The sequence below is a fragment of the Phocoena sinus genome, chromosome 9 (assembly GCF_008692025.1).
Source record: "Phocoena sinus isolate mPhoSin1 chromosome 9, mPhoSin1.pri, whole genome shotgun sequence".
NCBI lineage: Eukaryota > Metazoa > Chordata > Mammalia > Artiodactyla > Phocoenidae > Phocoena > Phocoena sinus.
The window spans coordinates 59,618,009-59,645,796 of NC_045771.1; the positions used below are offsets into that span (position 1 = coordinate 59,618,009).

General features: G+C 41.0%; 1 protein-coding gene across 5 annotated transcripts in view; it reads left to right on the forward strand.

Moving 5' to 3' along the window:
• The window catches only part of DYNC1I1 (dynein cytoplasmic 1 intermediate chain 1), a 331,990-nt gene that overhangs the window by 86,005 nt on the left and 218,197 nt on the right, over positions 1 to 27,788 (forward strand). For all 5 annotated transcript variants that reach the window (XM_032642848.1, XM_032642850.1, XM_032642849.1 and 2 more), the window contains one exon: positions 10,410 to 10,525. In XM_032642848.1, coding sequence (XP_032498739.1) covers positions 10,410 to 10,525 — 116 coding nt within the window. The remainder of the gene's footprint in view (positions 1 to 10,409; positions 10,526 to 27,788) is intronic.

Genomic DNA, 27,788 nt, shown 5'->3' on the forward strand with positions numbered 1-27,788 from the left:
GTTTACCTCTTATAATATTCCTTTATCAAGTCCCCAAACATTTCTTGAGAGCTGTTACCTGCTCGACTTTGTTCTCTACCCTCAAGAACCTTGAATAAGCAATTATGGGATATTTTCTGTTCCACACTTGCAGCTGGACTTTCATAAAACAATATTCCTTTTATTATTCCGTTTCAGAAAAATTAATATGGTCAGTTGGGAGGGATGTATGCTTATAGTTTGGTACTCAGTGACTTAAAGATTTCTGTAATTTTATAGCTTTATAAAGTTAGAAGTTACCACTTCTACAGAAGGTTTTTCATAAACATCAAGTCAATAAAAGGCCAATCTACAAAATTTTTATATCATTGTTGTCCTTTATATGCAATACTGGAGAAAACGCACTTCCGTACCTTTTGATCTTATAATTCTGAACTTTCAGTTTCCTTTGTAAAGTGGGCACTTGATAGCAGAACTCCCACCAATATTGCCAAGCTCTGTTATAACCATGACTATTTTGATTCTTCTCTTATCCCGGGAGTTTGCAAGATTTACTTGTGTGATGAAGTTTAAGGCAGACCCTTTAACTGTGCCTGTTGACTGAGCCAGACTTGACATTTGCTTCTGTTCAGGAAAAATGGTTTAGCTGCCAGACTAATATCTCTGCACAGTGAGAGACAAATATCATCGAAATGAGATAAATACTTCCTCAAATGATTTTTTAAATGTGAACATAGAAAATGGAAACTGATCCTCCTTGAGGTAATTGGAAAAGGTCAACCATCAAGCTGCTTCTCAGGCCTTGGAGAAAAACACCCACTCTGAACAGAAGGGATAAATTGTGTGTGAAGGGGCTTCAATGCTAGGCTCACGTCCTCCGTGTGGTACCCCATCTCCACCTTTCCTCCACGTGGTGTCCCAGTCTCGACTCTAGGAGCCAGTCCTCAGTATGTCACACCTTCACACCTAATTACACCAGTATATAGTGTTGGGAAAACAAGTTGACCTTTTGTCATTTTTAAAAACTTCTTTCATATTTCATGAGTATCTATGTCCTTAGGTCTCTATATGCTCTTCTTCTATGGATGCAGTGTTTTCTCATGTGACTCTAGGTGGGTGGTTGCCAGGATCACATTTTCTGCTTTGTCTTCTTTTCATAGCTTTGGTCTTAAACTTCATACAATTGGAAAACTCCTCACTATAAACTCATCCACTGAGGTACTCATTTTTATCCCAAAGCAGAACTTTCTCGGGATTCCCCAATGTCTTCCAGTTACACTACTTACTTTCTTCCCGTAAGGCGTGAAGCCTTGATATAATCTCCAATTTATTCCTTTTCTTTCACCTTCCATACCAAATGAACTGCCTTAATTCTTTTCCAACATCACCAAACTACAGCATTTTCTTTCTGTTCCCAGTGGCATCACCACTGAGTGTCTTCTTATCACCCTGGACCACGTTTCCACAAATCCAGTAGTCATTCCCACTTTGATTTAGTGCTTTGCCTGGATTCTTTGTTTAGTTACTGAACCCATCCAGCCTCTGTTTGTAGATCCTTTCTCAGTTCCCCTTTTTCTCCACCTCAGCTTCTGAGGCCCCACACATAGACTCTGGTTGCTCATTTGTCAAAGGGGGAGATTGAGACTCCATTCTTCACATAGTTGCTTCACTTTAAATGTCCCTTTGAAGCCGTCAGTTTGTTAGTAACTTTCAGTAATTCCTCATTGTCTACAGCATAAAGTGCAAGATCTTTAGCCTGAGATTTAAAGCCCTCTAATCATCTGGCCTTAGTGTACCTCTAAATGTATCTTCCACTGCTACTCAGTGTAAAACTTCTATTCTGAAAACCTGGTCTTTCAGGCATAAAATGTGAATTCAGTCTTTAGATCTTTGCATATATAGCGCCTTCTCCCTGGAGCACCCTCCTCATTCCTTTCTACAACTGAGTTCTGCCTATCCTTCAAGACTTACACCAGGCCTTTGGTTCTCAGTGAAACTTGCTTCATTTACCCAAACACATAGTAATCTGCCTATTATACTCTCCTGTCCCCCTGATGATGTGAATTGCTCATGTTGGCTCTTATTACCTTTCATTCTTATTTGCTTTTTGTTGTGTATGTTCAATCTCCTCATCCTCTCTTTATTGTAAGGATCTGGCATGGTTCTGTGCTTCAGAAATGGTTTGTGGTTGCTGATAAAGATGTTGGCTGAAGTAGTTCCTGTGCCAGTTGTCAAGTCCTTTGTGGGTACCCACATAAAATTTTTGGACAACGAAGAAAGTGGCACCATTATCACTCTCACTGTCTTAAGGGGGTCTTCTTTGAGAGACCTCAAGGAATTTTATAAGCAGCACCAGGAGAAGAAAGTCACTGGCAGCACCATTAATGTGTGTTGGGGATGAAATACTCACATGCAGATAAGCAGGAATAAAACCCAGCAGGGTTGAATCTGGACCCAGTGCAGACATTCTTTTATTCCTTGGCCTTGACCTACTTTGGCATCTGGCCAAATAACTCCTTGTCTCTGGGAAACATCTGCTCCTGGTGTTCTCTGCTTGACTTCCAGGTTTCTTCCCTGCTCCAGAGACTGCCCATTAGTACAACGACCCCTTTTGTTTCCTGGCTTCTGATCCGAGCTCCTGACTCTGCCACCTTACGGCCCACACTTCTGCCACCAGGTTTAACCGGTGTATCCTCAACATTATAATTTCCAGTCACTGAACACTATGAGACTGCTATTCAGAGACCATTACTGAGAGTCTTCGTGATTCACAATTTGTAAAATTGGAAGAGTTTCTTAGATGCTTGGTATATTCTTATTGTGGCTTTTCTTTGTCTTCACATAGGCTCTTGTACTGTGACATTAAAACAGAAATTCTAGTGTGAGGGTAGTCAACGTCCCAATATTGGTGATGGGTTAGAAGATGAATCATCCGCTCTGATACACGTGTATCTTTGAGGATCAGCTGATGGCATCTGAAATTAACACAGCAGCCCTTGCTTAACACTTTAGTAGTCTGGAGCCAGATCTCCGATATTATTGGGTTCCCTTATGAGTCCAATAGAGATAGTACCGCAATATTAGTGCAGTTTCCTTCACTTATTTGAGTATGAAATGCAGGAACATCAAGTTTGCTGTATAGAATTCACTGTGGTCTGAAATCAGAGCATCAGAATATGAGTTGTATTGTGTCTAACTGGTTCGGGAAGAATTTGATGATGCTAATGCCAGTGATGGATGACATGCTCAGGTGCTCTGAAGGCTTTCATGACCCCTGGGAAGCTCTCAGGTGATGAGGTGCCTCCTCTTGAATCTATCCTCCCACAGTCAGATTTGGCTACTGCTTGGGGCCCATGGGCATCACCAAGGAGCAGTATTCATGACAAAGCCTTTCTCTGCTCCCCTGCTCAATCTTGCCACTGAACATTAAGAAAAATTAAGCATGGTCAACTGGATATCCATATGCAAAAGAATGAAGTTGAACCCCCCTACTACACATATATGGAACATTAATTCAAAATAGACCAGAGACCTAAATGTAAGAGCTAAAATTATAAAACTCTTTGGAGAAAACGTAGCTGTAAATCTTTGTGACCTTGGATTGGGCAGTGGTTTCTTAGATATTTCACCAAAAGCACAAGCAGCTAATGAAAAAATAGATGAATCGGACTTCATTAAAATTTAAAACTTTTGTACTTCAAAAGGCACCATCAAGAAAGTGAAAAGACAACCCGCAGAATGGGATAAAATATTTGCAAATAATATATCTGATGAGGGTCTAGTATCCAGAATATATAAAAATCTTTTACAACTCAACAATAAAAAGACAAAAAAACAAATTTTAAAATGGGCAAAGAATTTAAATAGGCATTTCTTGAAAAAAAGATATGTAGATGGCCAATAAGCACATGAAAAGATGCTCAACATCATTAGCCATCAGGGAAGTTCAAATCAAAATCCCAATGACATACTACTTCACATAGACTAGGATGGCTATAATGCAAAAAGAGATAATAATAAGGGTTGACAAGGATGTAGAGAAATTGGAATCCTTGTATACTGCTAATGAGAATGTAAAATGGTACAGCTACTTTGGAAAACAGTGTGGCAGTTTCTCAACAAGTTAAACATAGAATTACCATATAACCCAGCAGTTCCACTCTTAGATATATACCAATTCAAAAAGAATTCAATTCCAAGAGAATTGAAACCATACACCCACACAAAAACTTGTACACAAATGTTCATAGCAGCATTGTTCTTAATAGAAATGGAAACAACCCAAGTGTCCACCAACTGATGGGTGGATTAAGAAGAATGTGGTATATCCATGCAATGGGATATTATTTATCAATAAAAAGGAATGACATTCTGATACATGGTATAAAAGTGATGAACCTTAAAACAAACTAAGTGAAAAGAAGTGAGACCCAAAAGGTCATATACTGTAATATTCCATTTATATGAAAGTAGACAGAAGTAGGTTAGTGGTTTCCAGAGGCTGAAGGAGGGAGAATTGAGGGAGTGACTCCCAATGAGTACAGGATTTCTTTTGGAGGTAATGAAAAGTTTGTGTAATTACAAATGTGAGGTTATATGAGTTTGTGTATGTACTAAAAGCCACTCAATTGTATACTTTAAAGGGGAGATTTTACAGTATGTAAATTTTATTTCAATAAAAAAATTAAGACAGCCTTGATCTTAAGTCTCTGATCAAAGAGCTCTGCTTTTTGATCCTTGCCATCCCAAACCAACCCCCCACACATATCTTTGTCGTGTCAAAATCATTTTCCTGGGCTTCCCTGGTGGCGCAGTGGTTGAGAGTCCGCCTGCCGATGCAGGGGACACGGGTTCGTGCCCCGGTCTGGGAGGATCCCACATGCCGCAGAGCGGCTGGGCCCGTGAGCCATGGCCACTGAGCCTGCGCGTCCGGATCCTATGCTCCTCAACGGGAGAGGCCACAACAGTGAGGGGCCCGCGTACCGCAAAAAAAAAAAGTCATTTTCCTATTTAATTCTTAAAGGCAGCTTAACAGTAGTTTCTTTGAAATCTAGTTTTGTTGTTTTTTTTTTTTTTAGCACTGCACATGTATGCATGAAACAGTGACTGCATATTTTCAGGTCACAGATGCAGTGACTTCAGAAGCTGAAGTTCTGTTGCTCATCGCTTTCAAAGGAATATAGGTCTTTTCAAAAATAGGGACAAAACCAGAGTATCCCACTTTGGTTGATAAATCTATGCTTTGCAAGTATTTATTCTCTGTATTATTAAAAATAATGTTTAAATATTAACTGCATTTTAAAATGTCAGTAAGGTCTCTCTTAAAATTTCCTTCATCTTTGAAATGGGAGAAGAGCCAAAGAGTTTATATTTATTAGAATTCCAACTGCTATGTATATGTTTCTCATCCTTCTATTTGGGAGTAAGTCTGTATAACCCGTAACTTTCTTCCACGTTGGTAGACATCATAGACCATGATGAAGTCGCGTTTTGAGCTTCATCTTCCTTGGATGATGAAACTCTGCAAGTAGCTAGAAAAGTCACGCTAACCTTCTGGTGGATGGGCAAACACATTACAAGTAAACCAGAAAAGGGAATGGAGACAGTGACTCATGCAAGGGAGTTTTTTTCTTCTTGTGATGCATAATGTCTAACTGAGGGCAAGTGGACAAACCTGAGTGAATTAGACTATGCTAGTGGTGGATCATAAATCTCAGCACCCTGAGCCCCGGCAAATAACCTTCTCAAACTTCAGATACCTTCCATTTTTGTTCTTTATCAAGACCTGATTTTTCTTTTCTGAAGAAACATTTCAACTTTGGTGCAATATGGCTTTGCTCAGCCAGCTTGCTCAGCCAAGTTGACAGGACAAGTTGAAGAGGAAGCTTCCAGGACTTTTAGTGGGGAGTCCAGCCCTGGCCCAGGGAGATGTGGGCCCCATGTCACTTTAGGACGAGGCCAGGTCAGCGAGTAAGGGATCCGTGGTTCCATTGCCCAGTGTCTCTGGGATTCCCCTGCCTGACATTTTAGTTTTAGATCTAGGATAGACCCTTGTGCCAGGCTCTTAATATTTTGCACACTGCAGTCTGACACTCATCCTCTTACCCTCTCATCTTTGTTCACCTTTGCTCCCAGCCTGTCTCATAGAACTTTATAAGCTTGGTCAAGAGATATCATCTCCTCTCTGTGGGACTGAGGCCTCATCCTCTAAGCTGCAGGATGGAGAGGCCCAAGTGAATCTAGAAACAATGAAGCTTCTATGTCTACACTCTAATATTTCTAAATCAGTGGTGCTTAGCCTTTAGTGAGCGTCCGAATCACCGGTGGGGAAGGTGGGGGTGGGTAATTAAAACACAAGTTGCTGGACCCTATAATTTAATAGTAATGCCATGGCCGCCATGGCGTAGATAATTGAATTCTCAATTTACATTTCTGCATCATGGCTTCTTTCTCCTCCTTGCATTCTTCTCTTCTTCCTTCCCTTTCTTCCTCAAACATTTATTTAGTGCCAGCTCTGTGCCTTACACAGAACTAAGCCCCAGGGTACAGAGATAACTCAGGGATAAATAAGTTTCAGTCAAGTCAGACATGAGAAGAGGACAGTGACATGTAACAGGGGCTATAGTGGAAGAGAGAGAGAGAGAGAGAGAGAGAGTGTGTGTGTGTGTGTGTGTGTGTGTGTGTAGTACCGAGGGATGAGCTTTGCAGGAGGGATGGTGGGACAGCAAGGAAGGTATCCCAGAGTCAGAACAGAAGAGCCTGCATGAAATTTAGACCCTAATTAGAAGGAAAAAGAATTAGAGTAGCATTAATTCTACAATACAATGTGGTTTTATCCCCCCCTCCTTTGCTAAGTAGTTTAATTCGCACCCTTGAATAAAAGAATTATGAGCTGGTAAGACTGAGCAAAAATAAGAAACACAATGCTCAGTGTTTGTACTTTTTTCTTTTTTTTAAAGAAGATGTTGGGGGTAGGAGTTTATTAATAATTTATTTTTGCTGTGTTGGGTCTTCGTTTCTGTGCGAGGGCTTTCTCTAGTTGTGGCAAGCGGGGGCCACTCTTCATCGCGGTGCGCGGGCCTCTCACTATCGCGGCCTCTCTTGTTGCGGAGCACAGGCTCCAGACGCGCAGGCTCAGTAGTTGTGGCTCATGGGCCTAGTTGCTCCGTGGCATGTGGGATCCTCCCAGACCAGGGCTCGAATCTGTGTCCCCTGTATTAGCAGGCAGATTCTCAACCACTGCGCCACCAGGGAAGCCCAGTGTTTGTACTTTTAAAGAAAATAACTACTATATATTTCCTCTTGTAGACATAGTTATATGATGATTCTGTCAGATGATAAAATTGTAGAAGTATCTTAGGGATGCTCAAAGTCTCTATCACAGGGTTGTATGAATGGATAGATCTTGGATCAACTGAGATGTGCAGACCCTAAGGCTGGCCTGGGAGAGACCCATAAGTGGGGACACAGTTGGAGAACACACCTAAGAGGAAGGTCTTTGCCATAGAAGGGCGCCACCTTCTGCCAGACTTTCTGGAACAGCTAGGGCTGGGAACAGTTGTGTAGTACTCACACCACTTTAAGCAAAGTTTTGAAAACCGAGAAGTTAAAGGAAAACCGAATGGACTCTCCCAGGCAGCCAAAACCTACCCATGTGCCATACAAAGAAATTAGGAGTGTGATTCTTATGTTTTACTGTCAGAGATAATCTTCAAATCTACTGTTTTAGAAAATCAGTCTAGAGCATTCATAAATCTGCCTTCTCTGATTTTTTGAAACAAATATAAGCATTATTATAATCAGTTAAAAAGATAGAAGTAGAGCCACCTACTATGTGCCAGACGCTAAATTAAGTATTTTACAAGTATTAGCTTCATTTAATCTTCATAACAATTTAATGATATATACCCATTTTATAGATGAGAAACATGAGGCTTAGAGGGGTTTGTCACTTGTCCAAAACGTTTACATACATACATTCGGCTGGTAAGTGACAAAGAGGGCGTCTGAACCCAGCTTCTGTATGAGCATGTAGCTTAACCGTTATGCTATGCTTCCTCACTAGTTGGTTTCAACTTGCCTTGTGGATTATCAAATTACAGATCAGCTTCCCGTTGGCCAGTGCCTATGGCTGGTCACCCAACAAGATAGGCCTACAGCTTATGCTTGCATCTCATTAGCAAGAGGCGCTGGAATCCCTGGCTGCAGGTATAGGTATTTCTTAATTGGACTGTGGAGATCTTTGGGCCTCACACAGATGCCCATGGAAGTCTAAACTCCAGGGTGATCTCTCCATGCCGGGTGTGACCCCATTTTGAATTGGTGGTGGTACATTACCAGCCCATGTTTCCTTTCCATCTCTTTGCCTAAGATGAAGATGAACCTCTTGGGGCCTCAGAAAGATGCTCCAGGCTATTAAACAGCAGAGGGGGCTTTGTCTCAAGCAGTCCTGGGGTGTCTAGTCATGTTTTCTTTTTCAGATGCTTCAAGAAAGACCCATTTCAGGAAGAAAAACATACTTCTTTAACCCAAGAAGGACTTAAAATAATACCTGAATTTCTTGCTTTGAAACCTTGAGCCTTTTACCTTGTTTGGTAATTTTGTTTCTAGTATATTTTGTGTGTTTTCCCCTAATTCTGTGTGAGAAGGCTTGGAGGAAGTGCTGGGTCCCCAGCCTGACCCTCGTGTACGCTCTGTGGTCCAGACATCTGAGTGAGTGAGGCCCACACGGCCCAGGCCTGAGTGGAGCTTAGTGGGGCTGCAGAGACAGCCAGCTGGGCTTGTTTCTAAACCAGCCTTAGTTTGTTTGTATCTACTCTGTGCTCATCTTAGGTTTTACATCAATTTTAGTGATTCATAGAAAGGAAGAAATTTTTGTTTTCCTAGAATGCTTAGGAAATTGTACATGGAAATTCCCAGCTGTGGTATGCATTTTCTTTCATTTTATTATTACTACTACTGAAAAAAAATACTGTGAGTCTGTGCCATTGCTAGTAATAATTTAAAAAGTAAGACGGAAAGGGTATGCTTCTGTTGGTCCTAGAGAGCTAGGGAATGTGGAATTGTGGCTAAATGGTTATGTTGCCTTTCTCTCTCAGAGAGACACGCACATACTCTATTTCCTGGAAATTTTAAAGAAATATAGTAAAAAAAAAAAAAAAAGAAATATAGTAAAATATGTCTGATACTGATACTAAATCTATATACTAAAATAATGTTTCAGAAACTATTTTAAAATATATATGTGTGTAAATTGTGTACATATGTATATATAACATATACGTGACATGTGCATTATATGTATGTGGTACATAGACATTACCCCTACTAATCCTAGTACTAAGAACTAGTAATATCTCCATTTTACAGTTGAGGAAACCGAGGCACAGAGAGATTAGGTAACTTATTCAAGATCACACACATAGTGGTAAGTGTGGGCTAGTCTTATGTGATTAGCGACCACTCTACTGCCTCCAGGAGTGGATGTTTCCCGGGTGACGCAGGAGGCACTTCAGATCTGGGGGGTAACTCAGAACTCACCATTAAGAACCTCAGGTAGGAGTTTGACTTGGTGGCAGAAGCACTGGACCAGGACTCAGGCCAACAGAATTTTCTCCCTGGTTCTGCCATTTATGAGTTGCATATACTTGGGAATGTCTCTCACTGAATCTCACTTTCCTCATCCATAAAATGGAGATGGTGATAATCTGCCCAGAAGCTTCATAGCGGTGTCATGAAGACAGTTGACATGATGGATGTGAAAGACATCTGAAAACTCTTGATGTGCTCCATAACTATTCAGAAAGGATTTTTTTTACATGGTCACGGCTCATTTGGGAATTCTGAACTAAAAGTTTATCATTCTTAGCCCAGTACCCTTTTCACTCAAGTTGTGCTATGTCAACGTATCTTTAAACAAATTCACATGCTGATCTGGATTAGTTTCTTTTCTGGAGAAATGGGAGATGTTATACTCCCCCTTGGAATATCATCCTCTCATTACTATTATAGAGAACAAATCATCTCTTTTTTCTTCAGATTTGAGAAGCGTTACTTTTCTTTTGTCCCTCTTGCCTAAGGGACTAGAATCCTGTATTACAAATGAAAATTCCCTTTATAACCTTTAATCAAGGAAAATCAGAGTTGCTCAGAATGGAGGGGGTCTCATTTGAAGTGGACAAGACCTGGTTTTGCAGATAGAAAAGGTGAGGGTCAGCCTGAGGGACCTGTCTGACACCACCCAGCAACACAGGGGCAAAGTGGGCCAAACCCCAGTGTCCAGACTTGCAGCCCAGGGCCAGTTCAACTTCATGACGCTGCCCCTTGTACTGAGAAGCTGTGGGTATTTGGGGTTTGTTTGTTTTATTCTTGATAGATCTTCTGCAAGGAATGCCTTCCCTCACTAAGCGTTTGTCCTTTGTTACTTCTAGACGAAGACTGCATAAGCTGGGTGTGTCGAAGGTTACCCAAGTGGATTTCCTGCCCAGGGAGGTAGTGTCCTACTCCAAGGAGACCCAGACTCCTCTGGCTACACATCAGTCCGAAGGTAAACTATGTCTTTTGTTCACTTTCCATATGATCTCTGGAGAAATTGCCAGGGAGTTACATCCTTCTTGTTGATTTCATATCTTACCATAAGACATCTTCACAGGACACAAATATAATGACACACCAAAAGCTTAAGTCTCCTTTGACTCTGGTTTTAGAAACGCTGGAGAGGAAACCCAGTGGTATTCCTCCAAAGGACCCATGAACTTTAAAATGGTTAATTTAGTGAGGCCACAGTTTGTCAACACTGTGTGAGGAGGGGGAAAATCACCAAAGGATAATGTAATAGAAACTTCTCTGAATTTTATTGATAAGAAGAGTGTACATTAAAATCCAGCATTTGCAGGAGTCAGCAAACTGTAGCCAACCACCTATTCCTCAAATTAAAGTGTTTTGGAATGCAGTCATATCCAGTCCTACGTGTCTATATGACTGCTTTCTTGCTACGTGGTAGGGTTGAGTACTTATGACTCACATGGCCTGAAATCTTTACTGTAATCTGGTGCTTTTCCGAAAAACTTTGCTGACCCCGACTTGTTTTGCCAATTCAGTTGGCAACATGCTAGAATTTCTTACCACGATTTAAAAAGACTTTCCATGTGATCTCCGTGTGGGTGAATGGGAATTCACTCCATGCCTCCTTCGTGCATACCCGAAAATATCAAGTGGAAAATGTATGTGCAAATCCCAATAAATTGTGAAAATACACTAATAAGAGAAGTTGAAGCTAATCAGTCAAAATGCTTCCTAGAAGTCAAAAATTACACCAAAGCAAAATTACTCCAGAGCAGAAGCAGGAGATGTGTGCACTTAAAATAGGATAAGTGAAGGTTGCATTGTTAGAAAATATAGCACTGTTTTTATAGCTAAGCAAATTCTCTTTTTACTTTGTTATTTTATTGTCTGGTGTGGTGAAGAGGATGTTAGCATTCTGGGTTCATTGTTGTTGTGTAGTAAATACTGAACAAAAGCCATGAAAATGAAAAATGATTCGCATTCTGTGCTTGGTTTACAGCATATATAAGTCAGTACACTTTGGTTTGTGCAAGTTACAGAGCTTTTCAGTTTTGGTTTTAAACACATAACATCAAAAGACAAGTGAAATTGGATTCCTTGAAGTAGAGCGCCATCTACAGGCCTTCTGAAAACCTTTCTTGGTTAATGCTGTCTGGCTTGGTGATGATTCTTTGGTAGCAGGGCCTCTGTTTTTCACGTGATGAGAAATGAATTTTAGAAGCAAACAAGTAGCACCCTCTGGTGGTGAAATTTTAAACCAACTATTTCAATGAACTTGAGAACTGTATATTAATGTGGCAGAAAATACAAAGTTAGAAAAGCCTTTGGGAGTTCACCTAGTCTATCCTTGGGCCTCTAGGCAGATCAGGAAGATCATTAAAAATAACCTCGTCACCCAACCAAAACATTTGTTTGAGTTAATTTGCTGCCAGAGGTATTTGCAGAGCTGTAGCCTGAGGTATGTTTATTTAGCCCCAAATTTGACCCATAACATAAAGTTATACAACTGAAATAGGAGAAGGAGTGAATTATTTTTTGGAAATGTGTAGACTTTAGATATTGGAAATGGTACAGAAATATTTACAAGGGAAGATAAATTAAGGATGAAAAGGCATCAACTCTAAACTTTTAAACTGGAACACATCAAAAGGAGAAGCCTGGGCATTCCATTTTATTACTGCAGAGAGAGCTTGGGAGCCCTCATTATGCTGTGGTCCAAGCAGCATGAAAGAAGGAATTTATTTCTCAGCTTTTGGCAGAAGTTCTTTCTGTTTTGTTAACAGGACTCACAGAGGGTTTTTATGGTGATGGGTGTTTTGATGGTTCAAATTCCACAATACAGATTTGAACTCAAAGTGAGCTACCGTAGCTCTAGACAGTAAAGCAATCCCCGATGGGTTTAGACAGGAAGAACTTTGGATTTGAGTTCAGCAAATCGTCCTCTCAGCACAGATGATTCCTTGACCTCTGGCTGCCCGGTGTCGTCCAGCCCCTGGCTGACGGGGGTGGGTGCCCCATGCTTGCCTTTCACCTGCTGAGTGAAGTGGGGAGGCTCTACCATGTGGCAGGTTTGGATTGGCTTCCAATTTGGGAGCTTGGGCCGTAGCAGTGTTTTCATGACAACTGCAGCCGTTTAGGGTCAGGAAACAATGAACTACTGAATTTCATGACACAATGAGGCTCTTGGATGGATAATACGTAAAGCTGTGGTGCGGATAAGATCTGTTTTAGCTCATTATTGCCCACAGTGTATGAAGGAACGCTGATTATTTTTGAAGTCATTATGTGACTATGGAAAATTTAACAATATTCAAACTGTTGATCTCAGAGCATTGATCTGTTGTACATCTAATGGAGTTCTTATGCATTCAGTTTTTGACATGTTCTCATTTTACTCTTGAAAATGAAAGGGAAGGTACTTTGGACTTGCCCAAGCTTAAGCTTCTCTTCTCCACTATGTACTATAATGAACGTTCTCTTAATTTGTGATCGTAATGACCTGTTATGTATGAGAAACAGTCCAGAGAATGATTTAAGCCCTGGAGATTTAGGAATGAGGTCCGCACAAACACTGGTTTTTCAGTACAAGTTTAGATCTTCCCACTCTGCTTAGGTCATTAGTTGCAGAGAAAGAAGGCTGAGAATAGGTAACAGTGATTTGGGGAGCAGGATATCTCTATCTCCAAAACACATTAAACACGTGCTTCTTATTCCCAGGTCATAAGAAAGGAAAAAAAATAATGGTTCCCTTCCAAACTACGTCTGCTTTGTGTTATTAATATCTCGCTGGACTGACCGTGAGGTCCCGAGGTTCGTTAGAAAGCCAGTCTTCTGCATCTTTATTATAGTGGGAAAGTGACTGGCCCATACTAGGCTCCCAACAGATGCTGTTGAGTGACAAGGATGAGGCCAGACATCTTAGAAACGCCAGGTTCTGCAGTGACCCCTAGGAGAATGAGAACTTCTTAACTTGCTGGAAAAATGTAAGCCAATCTGGAGGGAGGAGGAGGAAACTTACATAACCTGTTGATCATTTGAAGAGTTATCTGATCTTCCTCTTCTCTTCGTGATATCTTTTTTTTTTTTAATTTATTTATTTTGCCTGCGTTGGGTCTTCGTTACTGTGCGCGGGCTTTCTCTGGTTGCGGCGAGGGGGGCTCCTCTTCATTGTGGTGCGTGGGCTTCTCATTGTGGTGGCTTCTCTTGTTGTGAGCACGGGCTCTAGGAGGCGGGCTTCAGTAGTTGTGGCTCACGGGCTCTAGAGCACAGGCTCAGTAGTTGTGGCGCACAGGCTTAGTTGCTCCGCGGTATGTGGGATCTTCCCGGACCAGGGATTGAACCCGTGTCCCCTGCATTGGCAGGCGGATTCTTAACCACTGTGCCACCAGGGAAGCCCCCGTGATATCTTATAAATGGGAACTTAGTGGCCCCGTGTTGGCCACCCGCCTCCCTTGACTTGCCTCTTATGCCTTGTTTCTTACATCCAAGAGAGACCAACCCACTTGCGTTTTCCAAGGCACCCTGCAGCCTCATGCCTCCACAGGCTTGTACTTACTGTCTCCCGCCTGGAATGCCATCTCTCCTGTTTGCCTTCCTTCCAGACCAAAACCAAGGGACAGCTCCTTGGCGGTTCCACTTATGGTTGACGTCTCTCCTCGTACCACGGGCATAGTTCATCTTCCCCTTATCAAGCTATTATTTAATTTATTTAATTTATTTAATATATTCAATTGTTATTTAAATGTCTTCCTTTTAGATTGGATCTCCTTGAGGGCAAGGTGTGTGTGTGTGTTTTTTTTTTTTTTTTTTGGCAGTACGTGGGCATCTCATTGTTGTGGCCTCTCCCGTTGCGGAGCACAGGCTCCAGACGCGCAGGTTCAGTGGCCGTGGCTCACGGGCCCAGCAGCTCTGCGGCGTGTGGGATCTTCCCGGACCGGGGCACGAACCCGTGTCCCCTGCATCGGCCGGCGGACTCTCAACCACTGTGCCACCAGGGAAGCCAGTGTGTTTTGTTTTTTAACTTTTATTGGAGTGTAGCTGATTTACAATGTTGTGTTAGTTTCAGGTGTACAGCAAAGTGAATCTGTTATACATATATCCAGTCTTTTTTAGATTCTTTTCCCATGTAGGCCATTCTCTACTCAATACAGAATATTGAGTAGAGTTCCCTGTGCTATACAGTAGGTCTTTATTAGTTATCTATTTTATATATCGTAGTGTGTATATGTCAATTCCAATCTTCCAATTTATCCCTCCCCGTTTTACCTTTATGTTTAAAATATTTTTAGCCGTAAGTTTATTTTCTACATCTGTAACTCTGTATCTGTTTTGTAGATAAGTTCATTTGTACCCTTTTTTTTTCAGATTTCCACATATAAGCAATATCACATGATATTTGTCTTTCTCTGTCTGACTTACTTCACTCAGTATGACAATCTCTAGGTCCATCCATGTCTCTGCAAATGGCATTATTTTGTTCTTTTTTATGACTGAGTAATATTCCATCACATATATGTACCACATGTTCTTTATCCATTCCTCTATCAATGGACATTTAGAAGGTGTGTGTTCTTTACCTCCCTGCCCAACACAGTGCCTGGCACAAAGAAAGGGCTCAATAGATATCAGTGGAAGAAATGAAGAATGAAATGATTCTAGACGAATAAGAAAGAAGAGAAAATGTTCATTGTATTCTGGGGAGGATGGAATATGATCCATGCATTAAGGCTGCACTGGTTTTATGGGGTTTTTAAGGAAAAGTCATGAGAGTGTGTAAGGAGGGGAGTTCAATGTTTCTATTTCCACCAGGCCTGTATTTCCATCCTGAGGCTGGTGCAGGCATTACTGCTCTGAACATGACACAGTTATGAGAACTGAAGGAGAAAGTCACCAAGGCCATCTGGCTTGGCCCAGGAAAGAGCAAAGCAGTCACCAAGTTTGTACTGTGCAGAGATACTGTTTAGAAAGCACTTTGAGTTTGGAACAGGTGTGCAGGAAGGTTGAGGGGAATTCTTGGCTGCTTGAGGGGAATTTCTACCTTGGCTTCCCATCCTCTCTGGCATATATTCAGTATAGATGCTGCAAATATAGAGATAGTTTCCCAGGATAAACTAGTCCAGCACTGCCCAGTAAAAACATAATGAGCCATTATTCATTTTGGTAATGTTTTATTTAACCCAGTATGTTTAATAATTATTATTCTAACATATAATCAATATAAAAATTATCAATGAGATACAGTACATTCTTTTTTTATATTAATTTTTCAGAATTTGGTTTGTATTTGACACTTACATCATATCCCAATTCAAACACTAAATTTCCCTTGGAAATACTTGAACTGTAATAAGATTTCATAAAATTGACAATTGAAAAAGTAAGTTCATATACCCCTGTTGTTCCAAACATATTTGAAAGCTGTTCAATAATTGTATCAAATATTTGTTCTTAAGTTTAAACTTAAATTAATTAAAGTTAAATTTTAAAATGCAGTTTTTCGGTTGCATTAGCCACATCTCAAGTGCTCAATAGCTGCAGGGGGTTAGTGGCTCCTGAATTGGACAGCTCAGGTCTACCATGACCCCTCACGATGCAGGTCAGATGCCGAGACCCACAAGCCAGGCTGGTCTCCACTTTACCATGGCTGGGCAGAGGGGCTTGGGTGAGGAGACCTTCCTGACGTGTAGAGAACTCCTCTAGGTAAATGATGACTTTGTAGATGCTCCTCCTTTTTGTGAAGTCAGCCATATCCAAGCAAGTGTTAGATGATTTGGACAGAATGCAAGTTGTACCCCCAACAAGATAAGTCCTCCAATAAGCCTCATCCTGTCATATTAGAGGCAGTTGTGAGAACCCCTCTGGGTTCTCCCTTCATGGTCTGCAGTTTAGAGACTAGAATATTCACTCCTTCTACCCTGTCTTCATGCTGCCGAAAGGACTTCTAAAGACTGTGTATGACCTCCTTGTTAGTTATCTACACTTCTCCTGCTCCCCTGTCCTTCTGCGTGAAGTGATGAGAGATCAGAATTAAGATTTGAGTTCTAAGCTGCAGATGGTTGAATTCTAAGGCCTCCTACACCTTGGTGGTCCCAAGAACATAATTCTTTGATACAAAGTTGCCCAATAAAGACATCTACCGTAGGATCTAAGTGGAAATATTTGTTTGGAACCTAAAGTTTGAAATCAGACAGTTCTTAGAGATATAATTTCCCAATGGAAGCCAATCCTGAAACACCTGGAGATGACTTGGGAGAAAACAGAGTATGGTGTCATAACCTTGACTCTCCAACTGGATATCAGTTTCCTGGACCTTAACACACTTTCTCTGAACTTACTATTTAAAGAACCACCATGTGTTTTGTGACAATCCATGGTGGCATCTGAATGCAAATTAAAACTCCCTAGTGAAGATGACACACCTAATCTTATTTTTAGCTTCTGTTTTTAAGATAAGAACTGACACTATTCCAGAGAGATAGTGACATCTGCCACAATTTGCTTCCTTAGAATATGCCTGCTATTTCCCTTTTGACACTTGGTTAAAGTGTTAATCCTCTCTCAGAACAAACTATAGAGCCTCCAGGCCCATTGTTAACAAGATCAGGGATTTCGAGATCCTCTCCTGGGATATTAGTTTTCTTTAACAATGTTAATCTCATATCATCTTGGCAAGACTCTTGAAAGACAAAAAAAAAAAAAAGGGTGGGAGGCGATCTAAGGAACATAGACATTTCAGACATTACTTTTTAGGTATTATTTGTATCAAATAGACAAAATTTTCCAGTTAAAAAAAACTGTTTTCTCTATCTCTCAGCCACCTTTCCAGCTATTGGTCAGGAGAGCTTTCATGGTTTAGTTCTTGATTTATATTAGACACTAAAATAGATATTGGCTTAGACTGTAGCTGGTCTTGATATTCCAGAGGAGAAGCCGCAGGCTAAAAGTTAATTTATTTTTAAAAAGTACTTAGTGAGAGTGCCAGAGATGGTACAATCAAATCTCAGTCAAATAAGCTCATTTTAGCCAAAATATTCCTTCCAATAAAAAAACAAAAGTGTGCTTCATGACAACTCAAAATGAAACCAGAAATGTAATAAAAAGATAAAATGCAGAGCAAGACTTGCTGCCGGAGGGCACCGTCTTATTTACTATACCTCTGTAATCTACAGGTCTATAGAGAGGGGAGGGCCATTGAGAAGACTAGCCCTAAAGCAGCCTGTGAACTTTAGGCTCAATATAGGATTATATCTTGGTTACAGTACTGTACTAGAAAACAAACTTATATTTTAGGAAGATGGTTTGAGAATTTTGTTTAAACATGAGTGAATCAATTAAACAACATATCACAATTTCTAGGCCATCAAGGGTTAATGTGCTTTGTAAACTCATGGCATTCAGAAGTGAAAGATTTTGCATAAAATAAAAACATAGTCCTTCTAATATTGTTTCGATGACTCCATCCCTTTAATTTTTCATACAACTGGAAGGTATCTTTAAAAACCTCTTCAGAGCAGGAAGATGAATAAGAAGCTTAACTGAAGCTAAGGACCTGGAAGCTCATATTAACACAAAAGGGGCTGTGAGATTTTTGTCTGACTCCAAGGCTCACACATGGCAGGTAGATGATCTAAGCACGTTTTACTAAAAAAAGAACTAATATCCAAATTATAGACCTAATATCAAGTTAATATGTAATCATAGATCACTGATTGCTTCTCCCAAGTTCATTTACATATCCAGTTTCCTTGATCTCCAAGGCATCCCTTCTCATAGGTCCTCATCCCTGGTAACAGACACATTGATTCTGTGTATCACTGGTGCCTGCATAGTGCCTGATGTTTGGTGTGGGAATGAATGGATGACCTGGCTTAGGTCATAGAGTTGCCTCAACTGTTCGCCTTATGAGCCAGATGATGGAAGAAATGAAAGAGAAGTAGGTCAAAGTGTAAGACATGGGAGGAGCTGCGCCAGAATTTATAGTTTCAGACACTATAAACTATGTTTAACTTAAGCAGGAAAGAGTTTGAGTAGAAGGATATTAGGTAAATCACAGAATCAACCTGAAGATTGAAAAGGCAGGCTCAGAAGACAGGCAGAGAAGCTAATTGTCAAGAAGATAGCCCAAACTTACAGTACATAATATTTTCAGTAAGTCTGTGACCAGTGAACCTAGGAGAAGCATGCTAAGCAGGGGGAAAACATCCAGAATAAGCAGTTATTCTAGTGAAGACAATTGGATTCCCCACTACACAATAGAAAAATGTGATCAACCTGGCTGGTTCTTCTTTCGAGAAGATCAACCTGGCTGGTTCAATATTGGGAGTTTCAGTTGATCTGTGGTTGGGCAAGTAGCCAAGGCATCTTGAGTTGGGGCAGCTGTGTCCTTGTATGGCCTAGCTGTACATACTTGTAGCTATAGATACCTTATGAGTCCTTTGAGTAAGTACTTGTGCAGCTGGACACAGGAGAATGACTGGCGTTGTAGAATAGAATGTATCAACTCTTCCACCTGATTATTAGAAGCCTCCTTCACAGTGCATAAATTTTCTAAAAAAAATTTTACTGGAGTATAGTTGATTTACAATGTTGTGTTAGTTGTAGGTATACAGCAAAATGAATCAGTTATACATATACATATATCCACTCTTTTTAAAATTCTTTTCCCATTTAGGCCATTACAGCATATTGAGTAGCATTCCCTGTGCTATACAGTCGGTCGTTATTAGTTACACAGTGCATAATTTTTGACTGTACATAAATATTCTGTCACTGTAAGTCTATGTTGAAAGGTCCCACCATATACCTCTTCCCTAAATCTTTTGCCATTGGTAGCCTCTACGTGTGACCTTTCAGTCATTGCTCATGGCTTAGTTTTAGATAGAGTGTTTTCTCAGTCTACTCTTCCAGCTCAAGTGGGCAACGAGATAACGCTGATCAAAACTCTTTTCATCTAAGTGGAATTGTAGTGGTTTTTCTTTTCCACTGAACTTTAGGCCTACGCCTAAATGGAGGTGTCCTGTCAGCCGTCCACTTCTGACTTTTGCCAGCCTATCACTTAGAAATTTCCAGAGTCCAGGCTCAAATGTTTTCAGACAGCTAGTCACCCAACACTTCTCTTTAGGCTGCAGGAGGAGTGGCATTGCCGCAGGAGTAAGAACATGAGAGTGAGAGCAGCGGGCTCAGGGAGAGTGCTTGTCACAACTCAGTATATAGTCCTCGCTGATGAGCGAGCTAGCGGTGGATCCACCTGACTTTCTGGCCAGATGGATCAGATAGCGCTCCAGTTCATAATGCATATTTTCCATAGTCACCTGGTATCTCTACTTGGGTCTGCTTGTTGGGCAAACCAACACCTATCCCTCAAAAGGCTAGTAACATAGTAAAGGGGCTACACTGTTGCTCTAAAATCTAGGGACCTGTTTTGTGCTTCCCTTTTAGAGCTCTTTGATTTTCCACAGACCCTTTGCGCATCATTGGATCTGCTGGACCAAAATTTCTAGGTAATATAGCCATTTAAAAGTAGAAGCCTTTTGAGTCACCTGGTAAATGGGTTGAATAAGTACATGCAAATGTTGAATATGTTACCTGCAAAAGCCAGAATGGCCCACCAAGCATGACAACTCTTACTATTAGAGAAACAAGATATTTGCCATGTACTTTGGAGTTTATGATCACTAGACCCATAGCAACTTTCCTGAAGTAACAGATCTCTATATTTTCAAGTACTTTTCTCCCATCCTGTAGCTACTTGTGTCTTAACAAGGTATTGAAGGTACCAATCCAGCTTACTGTTCAGGTCTTGCTAGCATGATGCCCTGTGCTGAAGGTGAGATGATCAAGCCCTGTAGGTAAAGCCAGCTCTCTGGCTCAACCCTGATATAAGATGCTGAAGATGCAAAGAGAAATGAGGTGGGTCTTCTTTGGCTGTGAAGCAAGGCTTGGTATAGAGTGTGGCTTGGTGTGTGTGTGGGGGGGGTACTTGAATATACTCCTGTATATTCAATTTTTCATTATTTCCTGATCAGTACTATCACTTTCACATAAGTGACTTGGTAAGGCTGGAAATTCAATGGACTTTATCCAGGCACCCACAGAATTTTAAATTTGCATTTGAGTTTTGCAGACATTTATGAAGACATTTATCACAACCAGAGAAATGCCCTGGGTCTATGCCTTGAGCCAAAATGTAGAGATTTGAGCTTGTCCTCTCTTCTTTAAGCTGTCCAGTCTCATTAGAAGCAGCCACCTCACCCTATAGTGTCTTTAAATTCTTCAGGCCGTTCACACTCTTCAATGGCAGTGATAATTTGATCCCTTAAATCCTTCTTTTCAGTGGACACTTCATTAAAGATCACTGCAGAAGAAAAATTATCTAGCAATTTGTTACGGCTGACAGCTTCCCATTCCTGAACTCTGAGTTTTCATTTTCTTTAGCCCTTATTAGGGCGAATAACCAACACCAATTTCCTGAGTGACTGTCTTCTGATACTAATTTCTGATCAGTCTAGGTTCATGGTTGCCGACAATAGAAACGAACTCTGGTTAACTTAAACAGAAAAGGGATTTGTTGGAAAGATATTAGATACTTCATAGAATGGATTTTAAGAGTTAAAGAATTAGGTCAGAAATAGAAGGCAGCCCTAACCCCCAATGTGATTATATTTGGAAATAGGGCTTTTAGGCTAAAATGAGGTCATCATTTAGGCTAAATGAGGTCATCAGGGCAGAATCCTAATTTGATAGGATTGGGGCCTTATAAGAGGAGGAAGGGAGAGAGGTCTGTTTCTCTCTCTCCATGTGCATGCACCAAGCAAAGGCCATGTGAGGACACAGTGAGGAGGCCTCTGCAAGCCAGGAAGAGGGCTCTCACGAGAAACTCAGTTGGCTGGTAACTTGATCTTGGACTTCCCAGCCTCCAGAACTGTGAGAAAGTAAATTTCTGTTGTTTAAGCCTCTCAGTCTGTGGCATTTTGCTGTGGCAGTCTGAGCTGACAGAGACAGCAGCTAACCCAGCAGGGTGATGGCTCTGAACTTGATCAGTTTGATAAAGGCGACCTGGACATCCTGGACTTCCTGTCATTGGGCACTGCCATTAGGCTCAGGATTTAAATTCTGTTGTCACTGCCGCCTTGAAAACCTCTACTTCTCCCTGCACCTTGACGGTGCTCCCTTGAGCTTTAGAGGGGTCCACTAGGCAGGCCTCGGTTACATGCGCTGAATTAGCTGTGAGGGTCAGGCAGGGGAATAACTGCCCAGCCTGGCTTCCGTAATATTAGGGGAGGCCATGACTTGACTTTGATCTATTTTGGTATACCCTGCTCTAAAAGAGGGTGTTTGGATGCTGGGCAGCCAAAAATATATATTTGAAAAGTGCCTACTCTGGTGAGAAGCAAAAAGGGGAGGTAAAGAGAAAAATTTTATGTATTATGTGCCCAGGGCACTCATAAAAATTATTGTTCTTGCAGTGTTGCTACTGCTATTTACTCAAATTACAAATCAGAAGTGCAAAGACAATGCAGCTCCTTTATTTTGTCTTCAGCTGTCTATAATACTATTCGCTATTAGGGGAAAATAGAAAAAAGGTATGCAATAAACCTGAGTGCAGTCTCTTCCTGTAAGCAGTCTCAGTTGGTATGTTCAGTTAAAATTGACTGGAAGTGCTCCAGCCCTCATAGAACCTCACTCTCTCTCACCTGCTTTTCTCCCTGAGATCATGGCCAAACTGGAGGGGAGAGAGATGAGGTTACATGATCTCATGGCCTTGGTGGAGTAGGGAGGGATGAGAGGGACTCTGGCCTCAGTCAAGTCCTTGGCAGTATGCTGGCTGACATCTGCTTCTTTCTGCCCTGACCTTTACCCACCTGGGCACTGGCACCCAGTGCTGGTGAACTTGTGTCTGTTCTTTCTTTTTTTTTTTTTTGCGGTACGCGGGCCTCTCACTGCTGTGGCCTCTCCCGCCGCGGAGCACAGGCTCCGGATGCGCAGGCTCAGCGGCCATGGCTCACGGGCCAGCTGCTCCGCGGCATGTGGGATCTTCCCGGACCGGGGCACGAACCCGTCTCCCCTGCATCGGCAGGCGGACTCTCAACCACTGCGCCAGCAGGGAAGCCCGTGTCTGTTCTTTTGGCTTGGCAGTGTCTCCAGGAAGCATGGGCCATTTTGCTCTTGATGACTTGGTCTCTTCTCGGCTTTCATTATTTCTAGAACTTGAGTCAATGCCCTGCCTTCTGTTCAACCCCTGGCCGGGAAGTCCATGTCCAGCCCAGGCCATGTAGTCCTTTTATCCACCACAGCAGACCCTGTGGCAGACTGGTTCTGCATTGAGTTTCCATGCTTGAGATGATCTGAGGGAGGCTTAGGAGCATTCACTGGTTCTTCTCTTCTGTTTTATGCAACCACTCCCAACGAAGCTGGGTTGTTTGCCTTGTGGTGAACGAGACCTGTTGCATAGTGGTCTCCGTAGATTCCCAAATAAGGAATGTGGTTCAGTGGTTCCTGTGCTCATCTTTTTTCTTGGTTTCTTAACACTCCTCCCCTCCCAATGCTTCTCCTCAAGAAAGTGGAAATCCAGATGTATCTGAAAACTTATCTCTTCTTCTTCCTCCCTGAATGCTCCTTTTCTTGCCACTTATCTAAAAATAAACTCCCATGTTTAACTTCCCCCATAGATTGGGGAAAGAAGTGGACAGAAGGAGTGATCTTTATGCGTTTGTTTGTTTTTCTTTTTTGATATTCTAAATGGTAAGGAAAAGAAATTTGGAATGGCTTTTCTCCCTCAGTTAATCCTGACTCTCATCGTCCTGTGGGGTTCCAAAATCCAGTTTTTTGAGAAGGGAGCTGAATGTTACCTTAGCCACTTTATTTTCATTCTGCATCAAATTCTAAAGTTTCTACTAGCAATGAATGCCCTAGGTAGACTAGGCTGGAGATTATTACGTTCAGAAAGAAAAATAGAAAAGCACATTAATACTTTTCAAACATAACTCTCACTGCTCATCAAAATGAACAGGATATTGTTTTTGTTCATCACACTTGATCAATAATAGAGTCAAGAGACATCAGGATTAAGGAACATTACAGTGTATAACAAGCCTTTTATTCCTTGGAGAAATACAACTGATATGTTGACTAAGTCAAGAAGTATATAAAGTTTCCATTTCCAGCATGGCAACATGGAGTGCTCTGTGGATCTGCTTCCCAGTAAAATTAGTGAACATCATTAAAATACAAAACCAAAACACTCAAGTCTCTGGAAATGGTACCAATGGCATACAACAAATGAAAAAACACTTATTTAAGAAAACTTAACTAAAACTTGGTAAGAACAGGAAGAGTCTGCGGTGTTTGAACCACAGCCTACTCCTATGCTCCCTCTTCCCAGTTCAGCTTGGAGCAAACTCTTCTTCAGGTGGGTGCAGAAAAGAACACAGAGCTGCCTGTCCTCCCAGCTCCCAGTTGGAGGGCTACTATATCTTCCTGGGAGGGGCAGGACTTTACAATCTCAGTTTCTGCCCCCAGATACCGGTTACAGAGCCTAAGCTTCAAGCAAGTGCAACTGAGAGGCGGATATTCTCTTCTTTAGCCTAGCCCAAACTTGAGAAATAGGGACTTTACCTTGGGGGCAGCATGCTAAAAATACCGGGGCCCTAATCACCAGCTCATGTGTAAAGCAGAGGTTCCATTCAGGGAGAGGCAAGCCAAATACACCAGAGGCTATGGCAGGACCCGACTCTGCCAAGCACCCAGCTCCGAAAGCATAGGTGTCACTCAGAAGTATGCCACTGTCCCCTCCCCCAGCTCCAGAGCATTGGCCCAGAGGAAGGAAGTAGGGCCATAAAACAGAGAGGTTAGAATCTCTTCCCAAAGAAGCTGACTTCATTTGCAATGGACTGTGGGGATGTTCAAGCCTAACGACATCCTCAAAACAATGGAGGTTGTGCTATAAAGCGATTCAGAGTCAACTGGTAGATGCATACAAGATATAAGCTAAGTCATAGGCCAGCTAGTTTACTTGCCAGAGCCAGGGAGATGGACAACTAAGAAGAGCCTTCCTGGGATCAGACAAATCTCAAAAACTGAACTCAAAAACTATCTCTATAAAGGAGCCTGAGTTTAATTGGATCAATCTGTGGAGACATTTGTGTCCCAGGGCACTGTTGACAACAACAGAGCAATCAGCCAGCAATTAATGGAACTTAACTGCTGGGTGTGGTCAAGGACAGGGACTGTTAAAGGGACCGCAAAATACTGTCCTCCCAAGATGACTGTGCAGATGCCCAGGGCTGCACCATCTGAGGAGCAATAGCAGAGCTTTACACTATGGGGGTGAGAGGAAGAGAACAGACCTCACCAAAAGATCCAGTCACTAAACAAATAAACAAGCAAATAACAATAACCAACCCCTAGGGAAGGGAAAGAGATCACCCAGTACCCAGACTCACCACAGTGTATTACCTAAAATAGCCAGTTTCACAAGCAAAAGAAACTGCCTGTGAAAACAGATTAAAAACTTCAATATTTCATTAAATGGAGAATATCAATAAAGAGGTAGAAATTATTAAAAAAAAAACAAAAACAAATGTAAATTCAGGATTTGGAAAGTACAAAAACTGAAAAGAAAGTTTCATTAGAAGGCACAACAGCAAAAAAAGAAAAATGAAGAGATCCTCAGAGAAATGTGGGATACCATTAGATGACTCAGCATACATAATGGGAGTGCTGGAAGGAGAGGTGAGAGAGGAAGGAGTAGAAAAAATAGAAAAAATACTCTAAGAAATAATGTTTGAAAACTGCTCAAATTTGATGAAAACTTTAATTCACGAACTCAAGAGTCTCAACAAACTCCAAGTAGGATAAATGTAAGGAGTTCTAGAAAAGATAGATCGTAGTATAAATACTGAAAGCAGAAAGTGAAAAATCAATTTTCACTTACAAGGAACTCAGTAAGATTAACAACTGACTTCTCATCAGAAACCATGGCAGCCAGAAGACAGTGGGATAACATATTTAAAGTTCTCAAAGAAAAAACTGTCAACCAATAAATGTGAACCTAGCAAAGCTTTCTTTCAAAAAATGAAGGTGAAATAAAGACATACCCAAATAAACAAGCACTGAGAGAATTTGCTGCTAGCAGAGTCACCTTATAAGAAACACTAAAGGAAGTTCTTCAGGTGAGGGGCAACTGAACCCAGATAGTAATTCAAATTCACAGGAAAAAACCAAGAGCACAGGTGAAGGTAATTTTGTAACCATAAATGACAGTGTAGGTGTATACTTCCTCTTTTTCTTCGTTAACTGATTTAAGTAGCATTATCTAAAGTACTATACATATAATTATATTGCTGAGCCTATAATATATGGAAATGTAATACATTTGCTAGTAATAACACAAAGGAAGTAGGTTGCAAAGCTGCATTTGGCCTAAGGAAATGACTCCAAATGGTGATTTGAATCCACAGGAAGAAATGAAGAGAACCAAATACGAAGGTTAGATAACAAAAGCTCTAAGTATATCATTGCTCTCCCCTCAACTTCTTTAAAATATATAAAGTCATATGAGGTAATAATTATAACAATGCATTGTGGGCTGTATAACATATATAGATATATGTAACAATAAGAGCATTGAAAGGAGAAAGGGAATGGAGCTATATAGGTATAACATTTCTGTATTTCATTGAAATTGTTAGTATAAATCTGAAGCAGACTCTGATTAAGGTAAGATGCATATGGTAAGCCCTAGAGCAACACTAAGGAAATAACTTTAAAAAAAATTTAGTGGGAAAAATATTAAAAATTAAGGTGTTATATTGAAAATATTCACTTAATGTAAAAGAAAAACTATAAGAGAATAATAGAAGAACAAAAAACGACATAAGACATACAGAAGACAAAAATAAAATGTCATCTATAAATCCCACTTGTAGTATATTAGTGAGTGGTGGGATGGGGTTGGGCGTGGGCACCTTGATGAAACCAAATCTGCCAGATATGGACCCATAAGGGTCCTGGCTGAGAAGATACAGATACTGGACAAGTGCGGGTGATAGCGGAATGTAGTACCAGTACAGGCAAGCAAATTATAACCAAAAGAGATAATGCAGTGGCCTGCAAAGAGATGTCCCAGGGTGGACTATAGCACCAGGAGGAAAATGTAGTTTGCAGTAGAAAAAGGTATTGGGAAAGTGTAGGGGGAAAAAAAATGGAGAAAATCCTAAGGTGGCAGAAAATATGGCATGTGAAAGTAGCATAGTGTCAAGAATGTCTGAAGGGAGGTGAAAAGTTCTTTCAAAATGACAGTATGAAGTTATCCAAAATAGAAATATGTTTTATCATGAGAGTCAACTGAAATCTGTTGGTAGTGACTAAGTGGATTGCTGTGTTGAGAAGGATTCTGAGACTCCATTCTACCTCATCTCAATTAAAGATGTCTTCTATGGGCGTGAGATGGGAAGTAAGCATGCCTTTTGTTGGCAAACACTGGTTAAAATTATCTTTAAAGAGTGTCAGGACTGGGGCAATGAGAATCTCAGAGTTGTTATATTTTACATTTTATTATATATATAGGCTATGGAATAACTCTTTTGAGTACCTTGTTATTTAAAGAAATTCTCCTATGTATTATTTTCCTTTGCTGATTTCCTATGGTCTACAGTAACTAGCATTAAAACTCTTGCATGAAGAGGAGACTTATATTGGGGGGATAGTGAGGAAGGGAAAAACAATTTCAGGGAAGAAGAGCTGCAAAAGTAGAGGAAGTGACCAAAAAGTAGAAAGAGAAGCATGGTCAGCTCTCGCGGCATAAAGCAAGAAAGAAAGTTGTAAACAAATAACTTGCCAAGGGCATGGAAATGGGGGCAAGAGAACTCCATTTGGTCCCCATATATATTAGACAGGCTGAGGGGTTGAAATCTGGGACATCCAGTTGAAGGCATTAGAAATTCAACCATATGAACTGGGTTTCATGAGGGAGGAGGTACTACTGTATGAGAGAAATGCCCACCTTTCCCTTATTCTGGTTTCCAGGAAGAAAGAGATTTCCTCAAACTCTTGATTTCTTGTGCCTTTCTTTCTTCTCCCTAATAGAGGTAGAATTGTAGGAAGGTTGGTGGACAATAATTGGCCAACATTTCTTGATTGGATGGAACTAATTTATCAGTGGTCCTTAGGAGGGGAAATCTGACCTCTTCCTACTACTGTCATCCTCACACCAGTTAGAGGTAGTGACATATGTAAAAGTGCTGGCT